The following is a 16,606-nucleotide window of genomic DNA, read 5'->3' on the forward strand; positions in this document are numbered from 1 at the left end:
GCTGAATATAGGATTAAAGACAGGATTCTTGGCAGTGTGGAGGAACAGAGGGATCTTGGTGTTCAAGTGCAAAGGTCCCTCAAAGTTGCCACCGAAATGGATAGGGTTGTTAAGAAAGCATATGGTGTTTTGGCTTTCATTAACAGGGGTATCGAGTTTAAGAGCCGCGAAGTTTTGCTGCAGCTCTACAAGTCCCTGGTGAGGAGAAAGTGAGGACTGCAGATGCTGGGGATCAGAGCTTCATTCCTGAAGAAGGGCTTATGCCCGAAACGTCGATTCTCCTTCTATTTGGATGCTGTCTGACCTGCTGCGCTTTTCCAGCAATACATTTTTAAGTCCCTGGTGAGATCACACTTGGAATATTGTGTCCAGTTCTGGTCGCCCTACTATAGGAAAGATACAGAGGCTTTGGAGAGGGTTTACCAGGCTGCTGCCTGGACTGGAGAACTTCTCTTATGAAGAGAAGTTGAATAAGCTTGGACTTTTCTCTCTGGAGAGAAGGAGGAAGAGAGGTGACCTGATTGAGGTATACAAGATAATGAGAGGAATGGATAGAGTCACGAGCCAGAGACTTTTCCCCAGGGCTGGATTGACTGGTACAAGGGATCATAGTTTTAAGATATTAGGAGAAAGGTATAGAGGGGACGTCAGAGAAAGGTTCTTTATGCAGAGAGTTGTGAATGCATGGAATGCGTTGCCACCGGTGGTAGTGGAAGCAGAGTCATTAGGGACATCTAAGCGACTGCTGGACATGCACATGGATAGCAGTGAATTGAGGGGTGCGTGGGTTAAGTTATTTTATTTTACATTAAGATTAACCCTCGGCACAACATCTTGGGCTGTACTTTTCTAAGTTCTGTGTTCAATGTTCTATTCCTCAGCCAATTTTATATCTATGTTACTACTGTTACTTTCATTCCTTGAGCTATAACTTTGGTCACAGTCTGTTATGTGGCATTCAGTGAACACCTCATGAAAGTTCATGTAGACCACGTCAACAGCATTTACCTCATGGTGCCTTTCTGTTACCTTTCCAAAAATCTAAAACAATTTAGTTAAACATGGTTTCTCGTTTAGAGATCTGCTTTCAACACCGAGGTACTTAAGGACAAAGTTGGCCCAAAGCTTGGTCAAAGAGATCGACGTCTAATGAGCGTCAGAAAGTGAGAAACTTACTCGTTGATATAAACTCTTTTGCAGAACAAGAGCTATTACTTATCAAAAAAGAATCCGTTTTGGTTGAACAACACCAAAAGAATTGGTATCATTGGAACTAACATTTCTTGATCTTACTTGCCAGTGGAAACTCTTTTGCAGAACCAGTACCAGTATTTGCCAATAAAGAAGCTGTTCAGAGGGAGGTAAAAGTTCGAGTATCGGAGAATGCTGTTCTCAGCTGTGAAGTATCGGATTTCAAAACTGGAGTGAAATGGTCCAAAAGTGGAAAGTCTCTCAGTTCTAGTCAGAAGCTTAAACTTGAATCTGATGATAGAATACGAAGACTCATCATTCTGAATGCAGAGCTAAAGGATGGTGGCAGTTACGCATGTGAAGCAGCTGGAGAGAAATTGACTTTTCATGTTGAGGTTACAGGTCAGTCATGTTTGTTGATGGTTTGCTGTTTAGTTTTAATCTTGTTTTCTGATGTTTTTAAGGTTATTGCTTGTCATGTGGCATTTTTAGAACAAATGGTTGGTGCTTTTTGGAGTTTCATCTATTATAATGTTGTAACTTAGAGAATTAATGGAAAACTTGCTTAAGATTGTAACTTGCACTTGCTGCAAACTTACACAACATACATAGAACAATGCTATACAGGAACAGGCTTTTCGACCGGAGATACCATTCAAAACTACTCATGTCTACCTGCACATAGTCCATATCCCTCTATTCCCTGCTGGATCATGTGTTTGTTTAAATGCCGCTTGAACATTGCTCTTGTATCTGCTTTTAGCACCTCCCCTGACAGCGTGTTCCAGTTACCTACCACTCTCTGTGTGAAAAAAATGCCTTGCACATCTCCTTCAAATTTTCTCCCTCTTACCTTAAACATATGGCCACAAGTATTTAAAATTTCCATTCCAGGAAAATAACTCTGACTGTCCACCATATCCATGTGTCTCATAATTTTATGTACTTCCATCAGGTCAGTCCTCAGCCTCCGATGTTTTAACGGAAACAATCCATGTTTGTGTAATTCTCCTGATAGCTAATGCATTCCAATCCGTACAACATTCTGGTAAATCTCTCTTGCATCCTCTCCAAAGCCTTCACATCTTTCCTATGACGTGGCAACCACAACTGCATGCAATATTCCAAATAAGCCAGAACTAAACTTTTATACAGCTGCAACCTGACTTGCTGACTTTTATACTCAGTGCTCGACTTATAAAGGCAAGCATGTTGTATGCCTTCTTTACCACCTTATCCACTTCTGTTGCCACTTTCAGAGAGCTATACACTTATACCCCAAGATCTCTCTGTGTATCAATGCTCTTCGGGGTACTGCCGTTTACTGTGTACTTTCCTCTTGCATTTCACCTCGTATTTGTCCAGATTAAATTCAATCTGCCATTTCTCCACCCAACTTTGCAATTGATCAATATCCTGCCATATCCTTTGACAAGTTATGGTGAATGGGTTGGTTGTGAAGAAATTCTGTCCCATATTTTTATTTTCCTCCAAAAGATATAAAGTAACTCAACACATAAAAGATGGATAAATAGAGTCATAGAGATGTACGGCATGGGAACAGACCCTCTAGTCCAACACATGCTTGCTGACAAGGTATCCCAACCCAATCTAGTCCCACCTGCCAGCACCTTACCCATATCCCTCCAAACCATTCCTATTCATATACCCATTCAGATGCCTTTTAAATGTTGCAATTGTACTAGCTTCCACCACTTCCTCTGGCAGCTCATTCCATACATGTACCACCGTCTAGGTGAAAAAGCTGCCCGTTAGGTCTCTTTTATATCTTTCCCCCTCACCCCAAACCTATGACTGCGCGTTCTGGACTCCTCGACCGCAGGGAAAAGACTTTGTCTATTTATCCTATCCATGCACCTCATGATTTTCTAAATCTGTATAAGGTCACCCCTCAGCCTCCGATGCTCTAGGGAAAACAGCCCCAGCCTATTCAACCTCTCCCTATAGCTCAAATCCTTCAACCCTGAACCCTGGCAACACCCTTGTAAATCTTTTCTGAACCATTTCAAGTTTCACAACATCTTTCCGAAAGGAAGGAGAACTGAATTGCATGCAGTATTCCAATAGCGGCCTAACCAATGTCCTGTACAGCTGCAACATGACCTCCCAACTCCTGTACTCAATAGTCTGACCAATAAATGAAAGCATACCAAACGCCTTCTTCACTATCCTATCTACCTGCGACTCCACTTTCAAGGAGCTATGAACCTGCACTGCAAGGTCTCTTTGTTCAGCAACACTCTGTAGTACCTTACCATTAAGTCCTGCTAAGATTTGCTTTCCCAAAATGCAGCACCTCACATTTATCTAAATTAAACTCCATCTGCCACATCTCAGCCCATTGGCCCATCTGATCAAGATCCTGTTGTAATCTGAGGTAACCTTCTTCGCTGTCCACTACACCTCCAATTTTGGTGTCATCTGTCAAATCGAAATCATTTATGTCGATGAAAAGTAGAGGACCCAGCACCGATCCTTGTGGCACTCCACTGGTCACAGGCCTCCAGTCTGAAAAACAACCCTCCACCACCACCCCCTGCCTTCTGCCTTTGGGCCAGTTCTGTATCCAAATGGCTCGTTCTCCCTGTATTCCATGAGATCTGACCTTGCTAACCAGCCTCCCATGCGGAACCTTGTCGAACGCCTTACTGAAGTCCATATAGATCACGTCTACTGCTCTGCTGTCATCAATCCTCTTTGTTACTTCTTCAAAAAACTCAACCAACCTTGTGAGACATGATTTCCCATGCACAAAGCCATGTTAACTATCCCTAATCAATCCCCAGGACCTGATCAGGTATCCCATATAACTTTGTGGGAAGCTAGGGAAGTGATTACTGGGCTCCTGGCTGAAATATTTGTATCATTGATAGCCAGGGGAATGGTGCCAGAAGACTGGAGTTTGGTTAACATGGTGCTATTATTTAATAAAGCTGGTAAGGAAAAGGCAAAGAACTATATACCCGTGAGGCTGACATCAGTGGTGGGTAAGTTGTTGAAGGGGATTCTGAGAAACAGGATTTACATGTATTCGGAAAGGACTGATTAGAGAATGTCAGCATGGTTTTGTGCATGGGAAATTGTGTCTCACGAACATGATAGAGTTTTTTGAGGAAGGGACAAAGAAAATTGATGAAGGCAGAGTGGTAGATGTTATCCATATGGACTTCAGTAAGGTGATCCACACAGTTCCTCATTGTCAACTAGTTAGCAAGGTTAGAACACATGAAATAAAGGCAGAACTGGCCATTTAGATACAACATTGGCTCAAAGATAGGAGACAGAGTGTAGTACATAGTTAAAAAACATAGAACGTAGAACAGTACAGCACAGTACAGGCTCTTAGGCCCACAGTGTTGTGCCGATCATTTATGTTAATCTAAGATGAACCTAACCTACACACCCCTCAATTTACTGCCGTCCGTGTGCTTGTCTAGCAGGTGCTCAAATGTCCCTAACTCTACTACCACCACTGGCAGTGCATTCCACGCACCCATCACTCTCTGTGTAAAGAACCTACCTCTGACATCTTCCCTATACCTTCCTCCAATCACATTAAAATTATGACCCCTCATGACAGCCATTTCTACCCTGGGGAAAGATTTCTGGCTATCTACTCTATCTATGCCTCTCATTACCTTGTACATCTCTATCAAGTCACCTCTCTTCCTTCTTCTCTCCAGTGTGAAAAGCCCTAGGTCGCTCAACCTCTCTTCATAAGACAAGCCCTCCAATCCAGGCAGCATCCTGGTAAATCTCCTCTGCACCCTCTCTAAAGCATCCACATCCTTCCTATAGTGAGATGACCACAACTGGACACAATATTCCAAGTGTGGTCTAACCTGCAGCAAAACCATGTGGCTCTTAAACTCAGTCCCCTGTTAATGAAAGCCAAAACACCATATGCCTTCTTAACAGCCCTATCAACTTGGGTGACAACTTTGAAGGATCTGTCTGTGTGGACCCGAAGGTCCTGTTGTTGCTTCACACTGCCATGAATCTGGTCTTTAACCCTATATTCAGCATTCAAATTCGACTTTCCAAAATGAATCACTTTGCATTCATTCAGGTTGAACTCCATTTGCCACTTCTCAGCCCAGATCTGCATTCTGTCATTTGTCTTGTTGTGGCCTTGACACTATCTACAACACTACCGACCTTTGTGTCATTGGCAAACTTACTAACCCACCCTTCCACTTCTTCATCCAAGTCATTTATAAAAACTGCAGAGAGCATAGGCCCAAGAACAGATCCCTGCGGGACACCACTGGTCACCGACCTCCAGGCAGAATACTTTCCAACCACTACCACTCACTGTCTTCTTTTGGCCAGCCAATTCTCTATGCAGGCAGCCAAATTTCCCTGTATTCTATACCTCCTAACTTTCTGAATGAGCCTACCGTGGGGAACCTTGTCAACTGCCTTACTGAAATCCGTATGCACCACATCCACTCCTTGATCTTTGTCAACATGTGAGGTCACATCCTCAAAGAACTCAAAGCTTGTGAGACCCCTCTTAAAGCCATGCTGACTATCTTTAATCAAACTATGTTTTTCCAAATAGTCATAAATCCTATTTCTCAGAATCTTTCCAGTACCTTGCTTACCACAGATGTTAGACTGACTGGTTTATAATTCCCAGGAATTTCTTATTCCCTTTCTTGAACAGAGGAACAACATTTGCCTCCCTCCAGTCATCCGGTACTATCCCTGTGGAGAGTGAAGATGCAAAGATCATGGGCAGAGGTGCAAAAATCTCATTCCTCACTTCCTGTAGTTACTGTGGATATATCTGATCTGGCCCTGGGGACTTATCTATCTTGATGTTTCCCAGAATTTCCAGCACATCCACTTTCTTAATATCAGTCTGTTCAAGCCTATTGACCTGGTCCATGGCATTTTCAGTATCTACAAAATCCCTCTCTCTAGTGAAAACTGAAGTAAAAAACTATTTAAGGCCTCCCCTACCTCTTCAGACTCCAGGCACAAATTCCCTCCACTATCCCTGATTGGCCCCATCCTCTCTCTGATCAGTCTCTTATTCCTCATGTAAGTATAGAATGCCTTTGGGTTTCCCTAATCCTTCCTGCCAAGGCTTTATCGTGCACCCTCCTAGCTCTTCTCAGTCCATTTTTGAGGTATTTCCTAGCTACTCTGTAATCCTGTAAACCTGTGCCAGAACCTGTGCTTCCTGAACCTTAAATAAGCTTCCTTCTTCCTCTTGACGAGATGCTCCTCTTCTTTTGTCATCCAAGGCTGAATAGGCTGTGGCCATTTTTCCTGGAGTGTTGGAGGCTGAGGGGTGACCTTATAGTGGTTTATAAAATCAAAAGCGGCATGGATAGAGTGAGTAGTCAAGGTCTTTTTCCTAAAGTAGGGGAGAACAAAACTAGAGGCATAAGTTTAAGTTGAGAGGTGAAGATTTAAAGGGGACCTAAGGGGCAACTTTTTCATGCAGAGAGTTGTGAATGCATACCAGAGGAGGTGGTAGCAATTGGTACAATTACAAAATTTAAAAGGAATCTTGATGGGTATATGAGTAGGAAGGTTTTAGGGGGAATGGGCTAAATGCAGGCAAATAGGACTAGATTAATTTAGGATATCTTGTGAGCATGGATGTATAAGACTGAAGGTCTGTTTCCGTGCTGTACAACTCTCTATAAGTAATTGCTAGAAATAAAATAATAAGTGAGATTTTAAGAATAGAACAGAATTAGGTCTGTAGACTCACTGAATCTGTTTGGTAAGATCACGACCAATTTGATCTGTCCTTAACTCTACTTTGCTTTTTTCTTCCTAACCTCACTACCATCACTTGTCAATCAAAAATCTGTTCATGTTCTAAAAATATTCTGTTCCCTAGCCACCACTGCTCTCTGGGTAAGAGAATTCCAAAGATTTAATGGCCTTCTGGGAGAATGATGTGGAAGTGCTGTTGTTGGACTGGGGTGACAAAATTAAAAATCACACAACACCTGGTTATGGTCTCACAGGTTTATTTGGAAACACTAGCTTTCAGAGCTGCTCCTTCATCGGGTAACTAGTGGGGCAGGATCACAATATACAGAATTTATAGCAAAAGATCACAGTGTCATGCAGTTAAAACAATATATTGAACAAACCTAGATTGCTGTTAAGTCTTTCATCTTTTAGAATGGATTGCAGGTTTCGGTTCATTAATATGTAAATCTCAGAACTTCTTTTAAGTCACATTTTCGAGATAACATAAGGTTTTATAAAAATAGGTGACATCTCAGCTCAGACAATGTATTAAAGGCAAAAGAGAAAATGCTGGAAAATCTCAGCAGGTCTGGCAGCATCTGTAAGGAGAGAAAAGAGCTGACGTTTCAAGTCTAACTGACCCTTTGTCAGCTGCCAGACCTGCTGAGATTTTCCAGCACTTTCTCTTTTGGTTTCAGATTCCAGCATCTGCAGTAATTTGCTTTTATCCAATGTATTAAAGGTGTGAGGTTAGAGTCTCTGTATCCCAAACTTGAGTCAGAATGGTTCTGTTTCCAAAGTAGGAATTTATAACATGTTATATGGATTGATTGCCTGCATTGATGCTTTTTGAGCAAAAATGAATGTATCTGCAAATACAATTCTGCAAATGGAAATACACACCTATAAGTCTATGTGTGTGTGTGTGTGATGGAGTATGAGCTTGTGAGAGGATGTGGGCGTGGGTGTGAGTTGGGGGTTGTATGTGTGTGTCTCAGAGAGAACATGTGTTTGAGTGTGTGTGTGTGTGTGTATATAGATTAGTGGGGTCATCTGTAGAGTGACATGAACCCAGGGTCCCAGTTGAGACCATTCTCATGTGTACCACACTTAGCTATCAGCCTTTGCTTGGTCGCTCTGCATTGTTTCCCGAAGGAACATTTCAGTAGTCAGGGACATTCGGCCTTGGATCTTTGGGTGACCATTCCTTCAAGGCGGACTTCAGGATATGCAAAATGCAGAGTAGCCGAGCAGAGGCTGATAGCCAAGTTTGGTACCCATGAGGATGGCCTCATCCTGGACCTTGGGTTCATGTCACACTACAGGTGACCCCACTACACTATACACTCTTCACACACACATGCAAACACACTCTTATATACACACTCATGCAGACTCTGTGTCATACACACGCTCTTTCTCGACACACACATACACTCCCCACACTCACACCCACGCACACACTCTCTCACAGGCTTATAATCCATCACACTCATGCACATACTCTACCAAGCATGCACACATGCAAACACACACTCTCTCATGCGCATACACACACACACACACACACACACACACACACACACACACACACACACACACACACACACACACACACACACACACACACACACACACACACACACACACACACACACACACACCCTAAGGGGTGAACTCCCATTTGCAGATACATTCTATTTTTGATCAAAGAGTATACAATTGCAAGCAGCCAGTGCAGGCAGTGAATCCATGTAACATTTTATAAATTTCTACTCTGGGAAAAGAACTAATTGGGATACAGACAGACTCTAACCTCACACCTTTAATACATTGTCTGTGCTGAGATGTCACTTTTTTTAATAAAATCTTATGTTATCTTGAGAACATGACTTAAAAGAAATTCTGGGTTTACATATTAATGAACCAAAACCTGCAACTAAAAGATGAAAGACTCAACAGCAATCTAGTTTTCCAATATATTGTTTTAATTGCATGAAACTGTGAAATTTTGCTATAAATTCCGTATTTTATGATCCTGCCCCACTAGTTACCTGATAAAGGAGCAGCACTATGAAAGCTACTACTTCCAAATTAATCTGTTAGACTGTAACATAGTGTTGTGTGATTTTTAACTTCTGGGAGAAGACATTTCTTGACGTTGTTATAATCCCAGTCAATGTTATACTAGACATGTCAGATCCCAGACTGAAATCTGGCTGATTGACAGATCAGATTCTGATTTGTTTTGGTTTTAACAATGTGGTCTCTCAATGAAACATTAACATGCAATGTTGAAGATTTGGTTTTAGCAATAGGAAAGAAGTTTATTAAACAAATTAACTGAAGATAACATTTAAAAAGCATCTGGATGAGTTTATGAACAAGAAGTGTTCAGAGGGATATGGGTGAAACAGGGTCATAGAGTCATAGATGTACAGTATAGAAACAGACTCTTCGGTCCAATCCGTCCATGCCGACCAGATATCCCAACCCAATCTAATCCCACCTGCCAGAACCCAGCCCATATCCCTCTAAACCCTTCTATTCATATACCCATCCAAATGTCTCTTAAATGTTGCAATTGTACCAGCCTCCACCACTTCCTCTGGCCGCTCATTCCATACACGTACCACCCTCTGTGTGAAAAAGTTGCCCCTTAGGTCTCTTTTATATCTTTCCCCTCTCACCCTAAACCTATGCCCTCTAGTTCTGGACTCCCCGACCCCAGGGAAAAGACTTTGTCTATTTACCCTATCCATGCCCCTCATAATTTTGTAAACCTCTATAAGGTCACCATTCAGATTCCAACGCTCCAAGGAAAACAGCCCCAGCCTGTTCAGCCTCTTCCTATAGCTCAAATCCTCCAACCCTGGCAACATCCTTTGGAGGCTGAGACCAGAATTGCATGCAATATTCCAACAGTGGCCTAACCAATGTCCAGTACAGCTGCAACATGATCTCCCAACTCCTGTACTCAATTCTCTGACCAATAAAGGAAAGCACACCAACGCCTTCTTCACTATCCTATCTAACTGCAACTCTATTTTCAAGCAGCTATAAACCTGCACTCTAAGGTCTCTTTGTTCAGCAACACTCCCTAGGACTTTACCATTAAGTGTAGAAGTCCTGCTAAGGTTTGCTTTTCCAAAATGCAGCACCTCGCATTTATCTAAATTAAATGTCATCTGCCATTCCTCAGCCCATTGACCCATCTGATCAAGATCCCGTTGTGCTGCATAGAACATAGAGCATTATAGCGCAGAGCATTATAGCGCAGCACAGGTCCTTCTGCCCTCAACATTGCGAACATCCTGTGGAATCAATATGAAACTCATCTAACCTACACTATTCCAATTTCATCCAAATGTCTATCCAATGACTATTTAAATGCCCTTAATGTTGGCGAGTCTACTGCTGCTGCAGGCAGGGCATTCCATGCCCCTACTACTCTCTGAGTACAGCAACTGCCTCTGACATCTGTCCTTTATCTATCTCCCCTCAATTTATAGCTATGTCCCGTTGTGCTAGCCATCACCATCTGAGGAAAAAAGACACTCACTGTCCACTCTATCTAACCCTCTGATTATCTTATATGTCTCAATTAAATCACCTCTCAACCTTCTTCTCTCTAACAAAAACAGCCTCAAGTCCATCAGCCATTCCTCATAAGACCTTTTCTCTATACTAGGCAACGTCCTAGTAGATCCTCTCTGCACCCTTTCCAAAGCTTCCACATCGTTCCTATAATGCGGTGACCAGAAATCTACACAATACTCCAAGTGTGGCCGCACAAGAGTTTTGTCCAGCTGCAGCATGACCTCATGGCTCGGAAACTCAATCCCTCTACCAATAAAAGTGAACATACTGTGTGCTGCCTTAACAACCCTATCAACCTGGTGGCAGCTTTCAGGGATCTATGTACACAGACACTGAGATCTCTCTGCTCATTGACACTGCCAAGAATCTTACCATTAGCCCAGTACTCTTTGTTCCTGTTACTCCTCACACTTTTCTGCATTAAACTCCATTTGCCACCTCTCAACCCAGCTGTGCAGCTTATTAATGTCCCTCTGTAAACTGCAACATCCTTCGCAATATCCACAACTCCACCGACCTTAGTGTCATCCGCAAATTTACTAACCTCATCCAGTTCATTTATGTAAGTGACAAATAGCAGTGGCCTTAAAATCAATCCTTGTAGTATACCAGTAGTAACTGAACTCCAGGGTTAACATTTCCCATCAACCATCACCAGCTAGCCAACCACTATCACCTAGCCAATTTCTGATCCAAACCGCTAAATCACCCTCAATCCCATGCCTCTGTATTTTCTGCAATAGCCTTCCATGGGGAACCTTATCAAATGCTTTACTGAAATCCATATACAGGAGAAAGTGAGGACTGCAGATGCTGGAGATCAGATTTGAAAGTGTGGTGCTGGAAAAGCACAGTAGGTCAGGCAGCATCTGATGAGGAGGAAAATCAACAAATTCCTGATGAAGGGCTTATGTCCAAAATGTCAATTCTCCTGGTCCTCGGATGCTGCCTGACCTGCTGTGCTTTTCCAGCACCCACATTCTCAACTGAAATCATATACACCACATCAACTGCTTTACCCTCATCCACCTATTTAGTCATCTTCTCAAAGAACTCAGTAAGGTTTGTAAGGCACAATGTACCCTTCGCAAAACCGTGTTGACTATTCCTAATCAAATGATTCCTTTCTAGATGATTATAAATCCTATCTCTCATAATTCTTTCCAACACTTTACCCACAACTGAAGTAAGGGTCAATGGTCTATTATTACCAGAGTTGTCTCTACTCCCCTTCTTGAACAAGGGAACAACATTTGCTATCTTCCAATCTTCTGGTACTACTTTTCTGTCATTGACAACATAAAGTTAAAAACCAAAGACTCTGCAATCTCCTCCCTAGCTTCTCAAAGAATCCTCGGGTAAATCCCATAGCCTGTGTCTCAGTAGTCTTGATAATATTGTCTTTTTCCAGTGTGAATACTGACAAAAAATATTCATATAGCACCTCCCCTATCTCTTTGGACTCCAACACAATTTCCCACTCCCACTTCTTCGCTGTCCATACACCTCCAGGTTTGGTGTCATCTACAAACTTACTAACTAAACCTCCTATGTTCATATCCAAATCATTTATATAAATGACGAAAAGTAATGGACCTAGCACTGATCCTTGTGGCAGTCCTCTGGTCACAGGCCTCCCATCTGAAAAGCAACCCTCCACCATCACCTTCTGTCTTCTACTTTGAGCTAAGTCTGTCTCCAAATGATAGTTCTCCCTGTATCCCATGAGATGTAACTTTGCTAATCTGTCTCCCATGAGGAACCTTGTTGAATGCCTTACTGAAGTCTATATCGATTGCATCCACTGCTCTGCCCTCATCAAATCACTTTGTTACTTACTGAAAAAACTCTATCACATTCATGAGACATGATTTCCCACCCAGAGTGCCATGTTGACTATCCCTAATCAGAGCTGAAAATGTGTTGCTGGAAAAGCGCAGCAGGTCAGGCAGCATCCAAGGAACAGGAGAATCGATGTTTCGGGCATAAGCCCTTTTTCAGGAATGAGGAAAGTGTGTCCAGCAGGCTAAGATAAAAGATAGGGGGGAGGGACTTGGGGGAGGGGCTTCGGAAATGCGATAGGTGGAAGGAGGTCAAGGTGAGGGTGATAGGCCGGAGTGGGGTGGGGGCGGAGAGGTCAGGAAGATGATTGCAGGTTAGGAAGGCGATGCTGAGTTCGAGGGATTTGACTGAGACAAGGTGGGGGGAGGGGAAATGAGGAAACTGGAGAAATCTGAGTTTATCCCTTGTGGTTGGAGGGTTCCCAGGCAGAAGATGAGGCGCTCTTCCTCCAACCGTCGTGTTGCCATGGTCTGGCAATGGAGGAGTCCAAGGACCTGCATGTCCTTGGTGGAGTGGGAGGGGGAGTTAAAGTGTTGGGCTACGGGGTGGTTGGGTTTGTTGGTCCGGGTGTCCCAGAGGTGTTCTCTGAAACGTTCCGCAAGTAGGCGGCCTGTCTCCCCAATATAGAGGAGGCCACATCGGGTGCAGCGGATGCAATAGATGATGTGTGTGGAGGTGCAGGTGAATTTGTGGCGGATATGGAAGTGTCCCTTGGGGCCTTGGAGGGAAGTAAGGGGGGAGGTGTGGGCGCAAGTTTTGCATTTCTTGCGGTTGCAGGGGAAGGTGCCGGGAGTGGAGGTTGGGTTGGTGGGGGGTGTGGACCTGACGAGGGAGTCACGGAGGGAGTGGTCTTTTCGGAACGCTGATAGGGGAGGGGAGGGAAATATATCACTGGTGGTGGGGTCCGTTTGGAGGTGGCGGAAATGACGGCGGATGATACGTTGTACATGGAGGTTGGTGGGGTGGTAGGTGAGGACCAGTGGGGTTCTGTCCTGGTGGCGGTTGGAGGGGCGGGGCTCAGGGGCGGAGGAGCGGGAAGTGGAAGAGATGCGGTGGAGGGCATCGTCGACTATATCTGGCGGGAAATTGTGGTCCTTGAAGAAGGAGGCCATCTGGGTTGTACGGTTTTGGAACTGGTCCTCCTGGGAGCAGATGCGGTGGAGACGAAGGAATTGGGAATATGGGTTGGCGTTTTTACAGGGGGCAGGGTGGGAGGAGGTGTAGTCTAGGTAGCTGTGGGAGTAGGTCGTGTGCGAGATAAGCGGCTGTCCGGCCCCAGCTCCGGCACTTTTATTTCCCTTCCCAGGAACAAAGACACGGAGGAGCCTGTCCAAAACTTTTCATTCAACTTTGCAAAGTCGGGTGTTGTTCCCGTGGGTACACATACAAGCATAGTAATCTCCACGCATTATATACACGTATATGTGGGCTGGGTCTCCTACTGCTGTCTTGACCAATGAGTGCTAGGGTTCCCCACTGTTTTCCTTATTTGGGTTCTGGTGCCTGCGATTATTTTGTTATTCACTTGGCCAATCAGTGTTCGAGCTCCCCGTTCTTTCCTTATATGGATGATGTTGTACAACTGTGGTTAAGGGCGGTCTCTCAACTATCGAGGAAAGCTGTTACAATTGTTTCATTCATAAAAACATGGGGGAGGTCCGGCAACAGTTTCGAGTGTCTGCTTGTGTTTACTATAAGGTAGAAAAGACTAAAATGCAGCTAACCGTTTAAAAATTACACTACCCCCTAACAGTCGATTTATAGTAAATGTCCGTGTCGATTCGATCCCTAATCAGTCTTGCCTTTCCAAATACATCCTGTCCCTCAGAATTCCCTCAAACAACTTGCCCACCACCGCTATCAGGCTGACCAGTCTATAGTTCCGTGGCTTTTCCTTACCACCTTCTTAAATAGTGGCACCATGTTAGCCAACCTCCAGTCTTCTGGCACCTCACGTGTCACTATCGACGATACAAATATCTCAGCAAGGGGCCCAGCAATCACTTCCCCAACTTCCCACAGAGTTCTAGGCTACACCTGATCAGGTTCTGGGGATTTATCCATTTTTATGCATTTCAAGACATCCAGCACCTCTTCCACTGTAAAATGGACATTTTTCAAGTTATCACCATCTATTTCCCTACATTCTATATCTTCCATGCCCTCCTCTACAGTAAACACTGATGCAAAATACTCTTTTAGTTATCTACCCCATGTCCTGCAGCTCCACACATAGGCTGCCTTGGTGATCTTTGAGGGTCTCCGTTTTCTCCCATGTTACCCTTTTGACCTTAATGTATTTATAAAAACCCTTTGGATTCTCCTTATCTCTATTTGCCAAAGCTATCTCATGCTCACATTTTTGCCCTCCTGATTTCCCTCTTAAGTTTACTCCTACTGCCTTTATACCCTTCTAAGGATTCACTTGATCTATCTTGTCTATATCTGACATATGCTTCCTTCTTTTTCTTCACCAAAACCTCAATTTCTCTGCTGACAGGTGGTGCTAGATTGGTTTGGGATATCTGGTTGGCATGGACGAGTTGGACCGAAGGGTCTGTTTCCGTGCTGTACATCTCTATGACTCTATGACTCATCCAGCATTCCCGGTACCTACCAGCCTTTCCTTTCACCCTAACAGGGAATATACTGTCTCTGGACTCTCGTTTTTTCATTTTGGAAGGCTTCAAATTTTCCAGCTGACCCTTTATCTGTGAACATCTGCCCCCAGTCAGCTTTTGAAAGTTCTTGCCTAATACCGTCAAAATTGACCTTGCACCAATTTAAAACTTCAACTTTTAGATCTAGTCTAACCTTTTCCATCACTATTTTAAAACTAACAGGTTTATAGTCACTGGCTCCAAAGTGCTCACCCACTGACACCTTGGTCACCTACCCTGCCTTATTTCCCAAAGGTAAGTCAAGTTTTGCACCTTCTCTACTAGGTACATCCACATACTGAATCAGAAAATTTTCTTGTACACCCTTAACAAATTCCTCTCCATTTAAACCGTTAACACTATGGCAATCCCAGTCTTCTTCGGAAAGTTAAAATCCCCTACTATAACCACCCTATTATTCTTACAAATAACAGATCTCCTTACAAATGTGTTTCTCAATTTTCCTCTAACCATTAGCGGCTCTTTAATACAATCCCAATCAGGTGATAATCGCTTTCTTATTTCTCAGTTCCACACAAATAACTTCCCTCGATGCATTCCGAGGAATATCCTCCCTCAGAACATCTGTAATGCAATTGCTTATCAGAAATGACCCAAACATGTTTAGTCTGGAACTCTTCCTGAATTCCTTTGTCTAAGGTAATGTTTTTTTTTGAGAAGAATCCCGAGTGTGGAAATAGGCCCTTCACCCTCCAAAGAATGACCCACCCAATCCATTCCCCCAACCCTAATGAATGCTTTGATAAGTTTGAGATGAAATCCATGGTATATTTAATACTTTTGATCAACGTGGTTGAACAGCTTATGATACACTTCAAGGTCAGGTGGGACATGATCCTAGACAAGTCTCAAAGTTAGGAATATGACTGCAAACTCTCATTGGTTAGTGGTATTTTTGCACATTCATATTGGTGCACTAACTGGATTTTCCTTCATTGTAGAATTGGAATCAGGATTTGCTAATAAAGATGCCGTTCAGAAGGTTGTGAAAGTTCAAAAGTCAGAGAATGCAAGTCTTAGCTGTGAAGTGTCAGATTCCAAAACTGAAGTCAGATGGTTTAGAAATGGAAAACTTCTCAGTTCGAGTAAAAAATGGAAAATTGAATCCCATGGCAAAATTTGCAAGCTTATCATTGAGAATGTGGAGCTAAAAGATGGAGGTGAATACGTATGTGAAGCAGCTAAAGAAAAATTGACCTTTGCCATTCAGGTTACAGGTTAGTAACAATCCAAGAAGATCTCAGTATTTGTCATCGCTTTACTAATTCCATATCATAGAATCATAGAGTTCCTACAGTGCAGACACAGGCCATTCAGCCCATCAAGTCTAAACTGACCCATCCAAAGAACATTCCACCCAGACCCTCTTTCCTCCCATCCCTGGAACCCCATGGCTAAATCCACCTAGCCTGCATGTCCCTAGTTACTATGGGGCAATTTAGGATGGCAAATCCATCAAACCTGCACATTCTGCGCTGTGGAGGAAACTGGAGCACCCAGTGGAAATATATGCAGACATGGGGAGAATGTGCAAACTCTACACAAAACAG

General features: G+C 43.3%; 1 protein-coding gene across 4 annotated transcripts in view; it reads left to right on the forward strand.

The window, feature by feature from the left end:
• Positions 1 to 16,606, forward strand: part of obscnb (obscurin, cytoskeletal calmodulin and titin-interacting RhoGEF b) — a 799,195-nt gene that overhangs the window by 128,411 nt on the left and 654,178 nt on the right. For all 4 annotated transcript variants that reach the window (XR_015757277.1, XM_087987576.1, XM_087987577.1 and 1 more), the window contains exons 13-14: positions 1,318 to 1,593; positions 15,998 to 16,273. Coding sequence is in view for 3 of the 4 variants with exons in the window: in XM_087987576.1 (XP_087843702.1) it covers positions 1,318 to 1,593; positions 15,998 to 16,273 (552 nt within the window). In the remaining variant the exon portion in view is untranslated. The remainder of the gene's footprint in view (positions 1 to 1,317; positions 1,594 to 15,997; positions 16,274 to 16,606) is intronic.

This window comes from Chiloscyllium plagiosum, unplaced genomic scaffold, assembly GCF_037043375.1.
Source record: "Chiloscyllium plagiosum isolate Xiang-an unplaced genomic scaffold, Cpla_swu_hap1 HiC_scaffold_5, whole genome shotgun sequence".
Lineage (NCBI taxonomy): Eukaryota > Metazoa > Chordata > Chondrichthyes > Orectolobiformes > Hemiscylliidae > Chiloscyllium > Chiloscyllium plagiosum.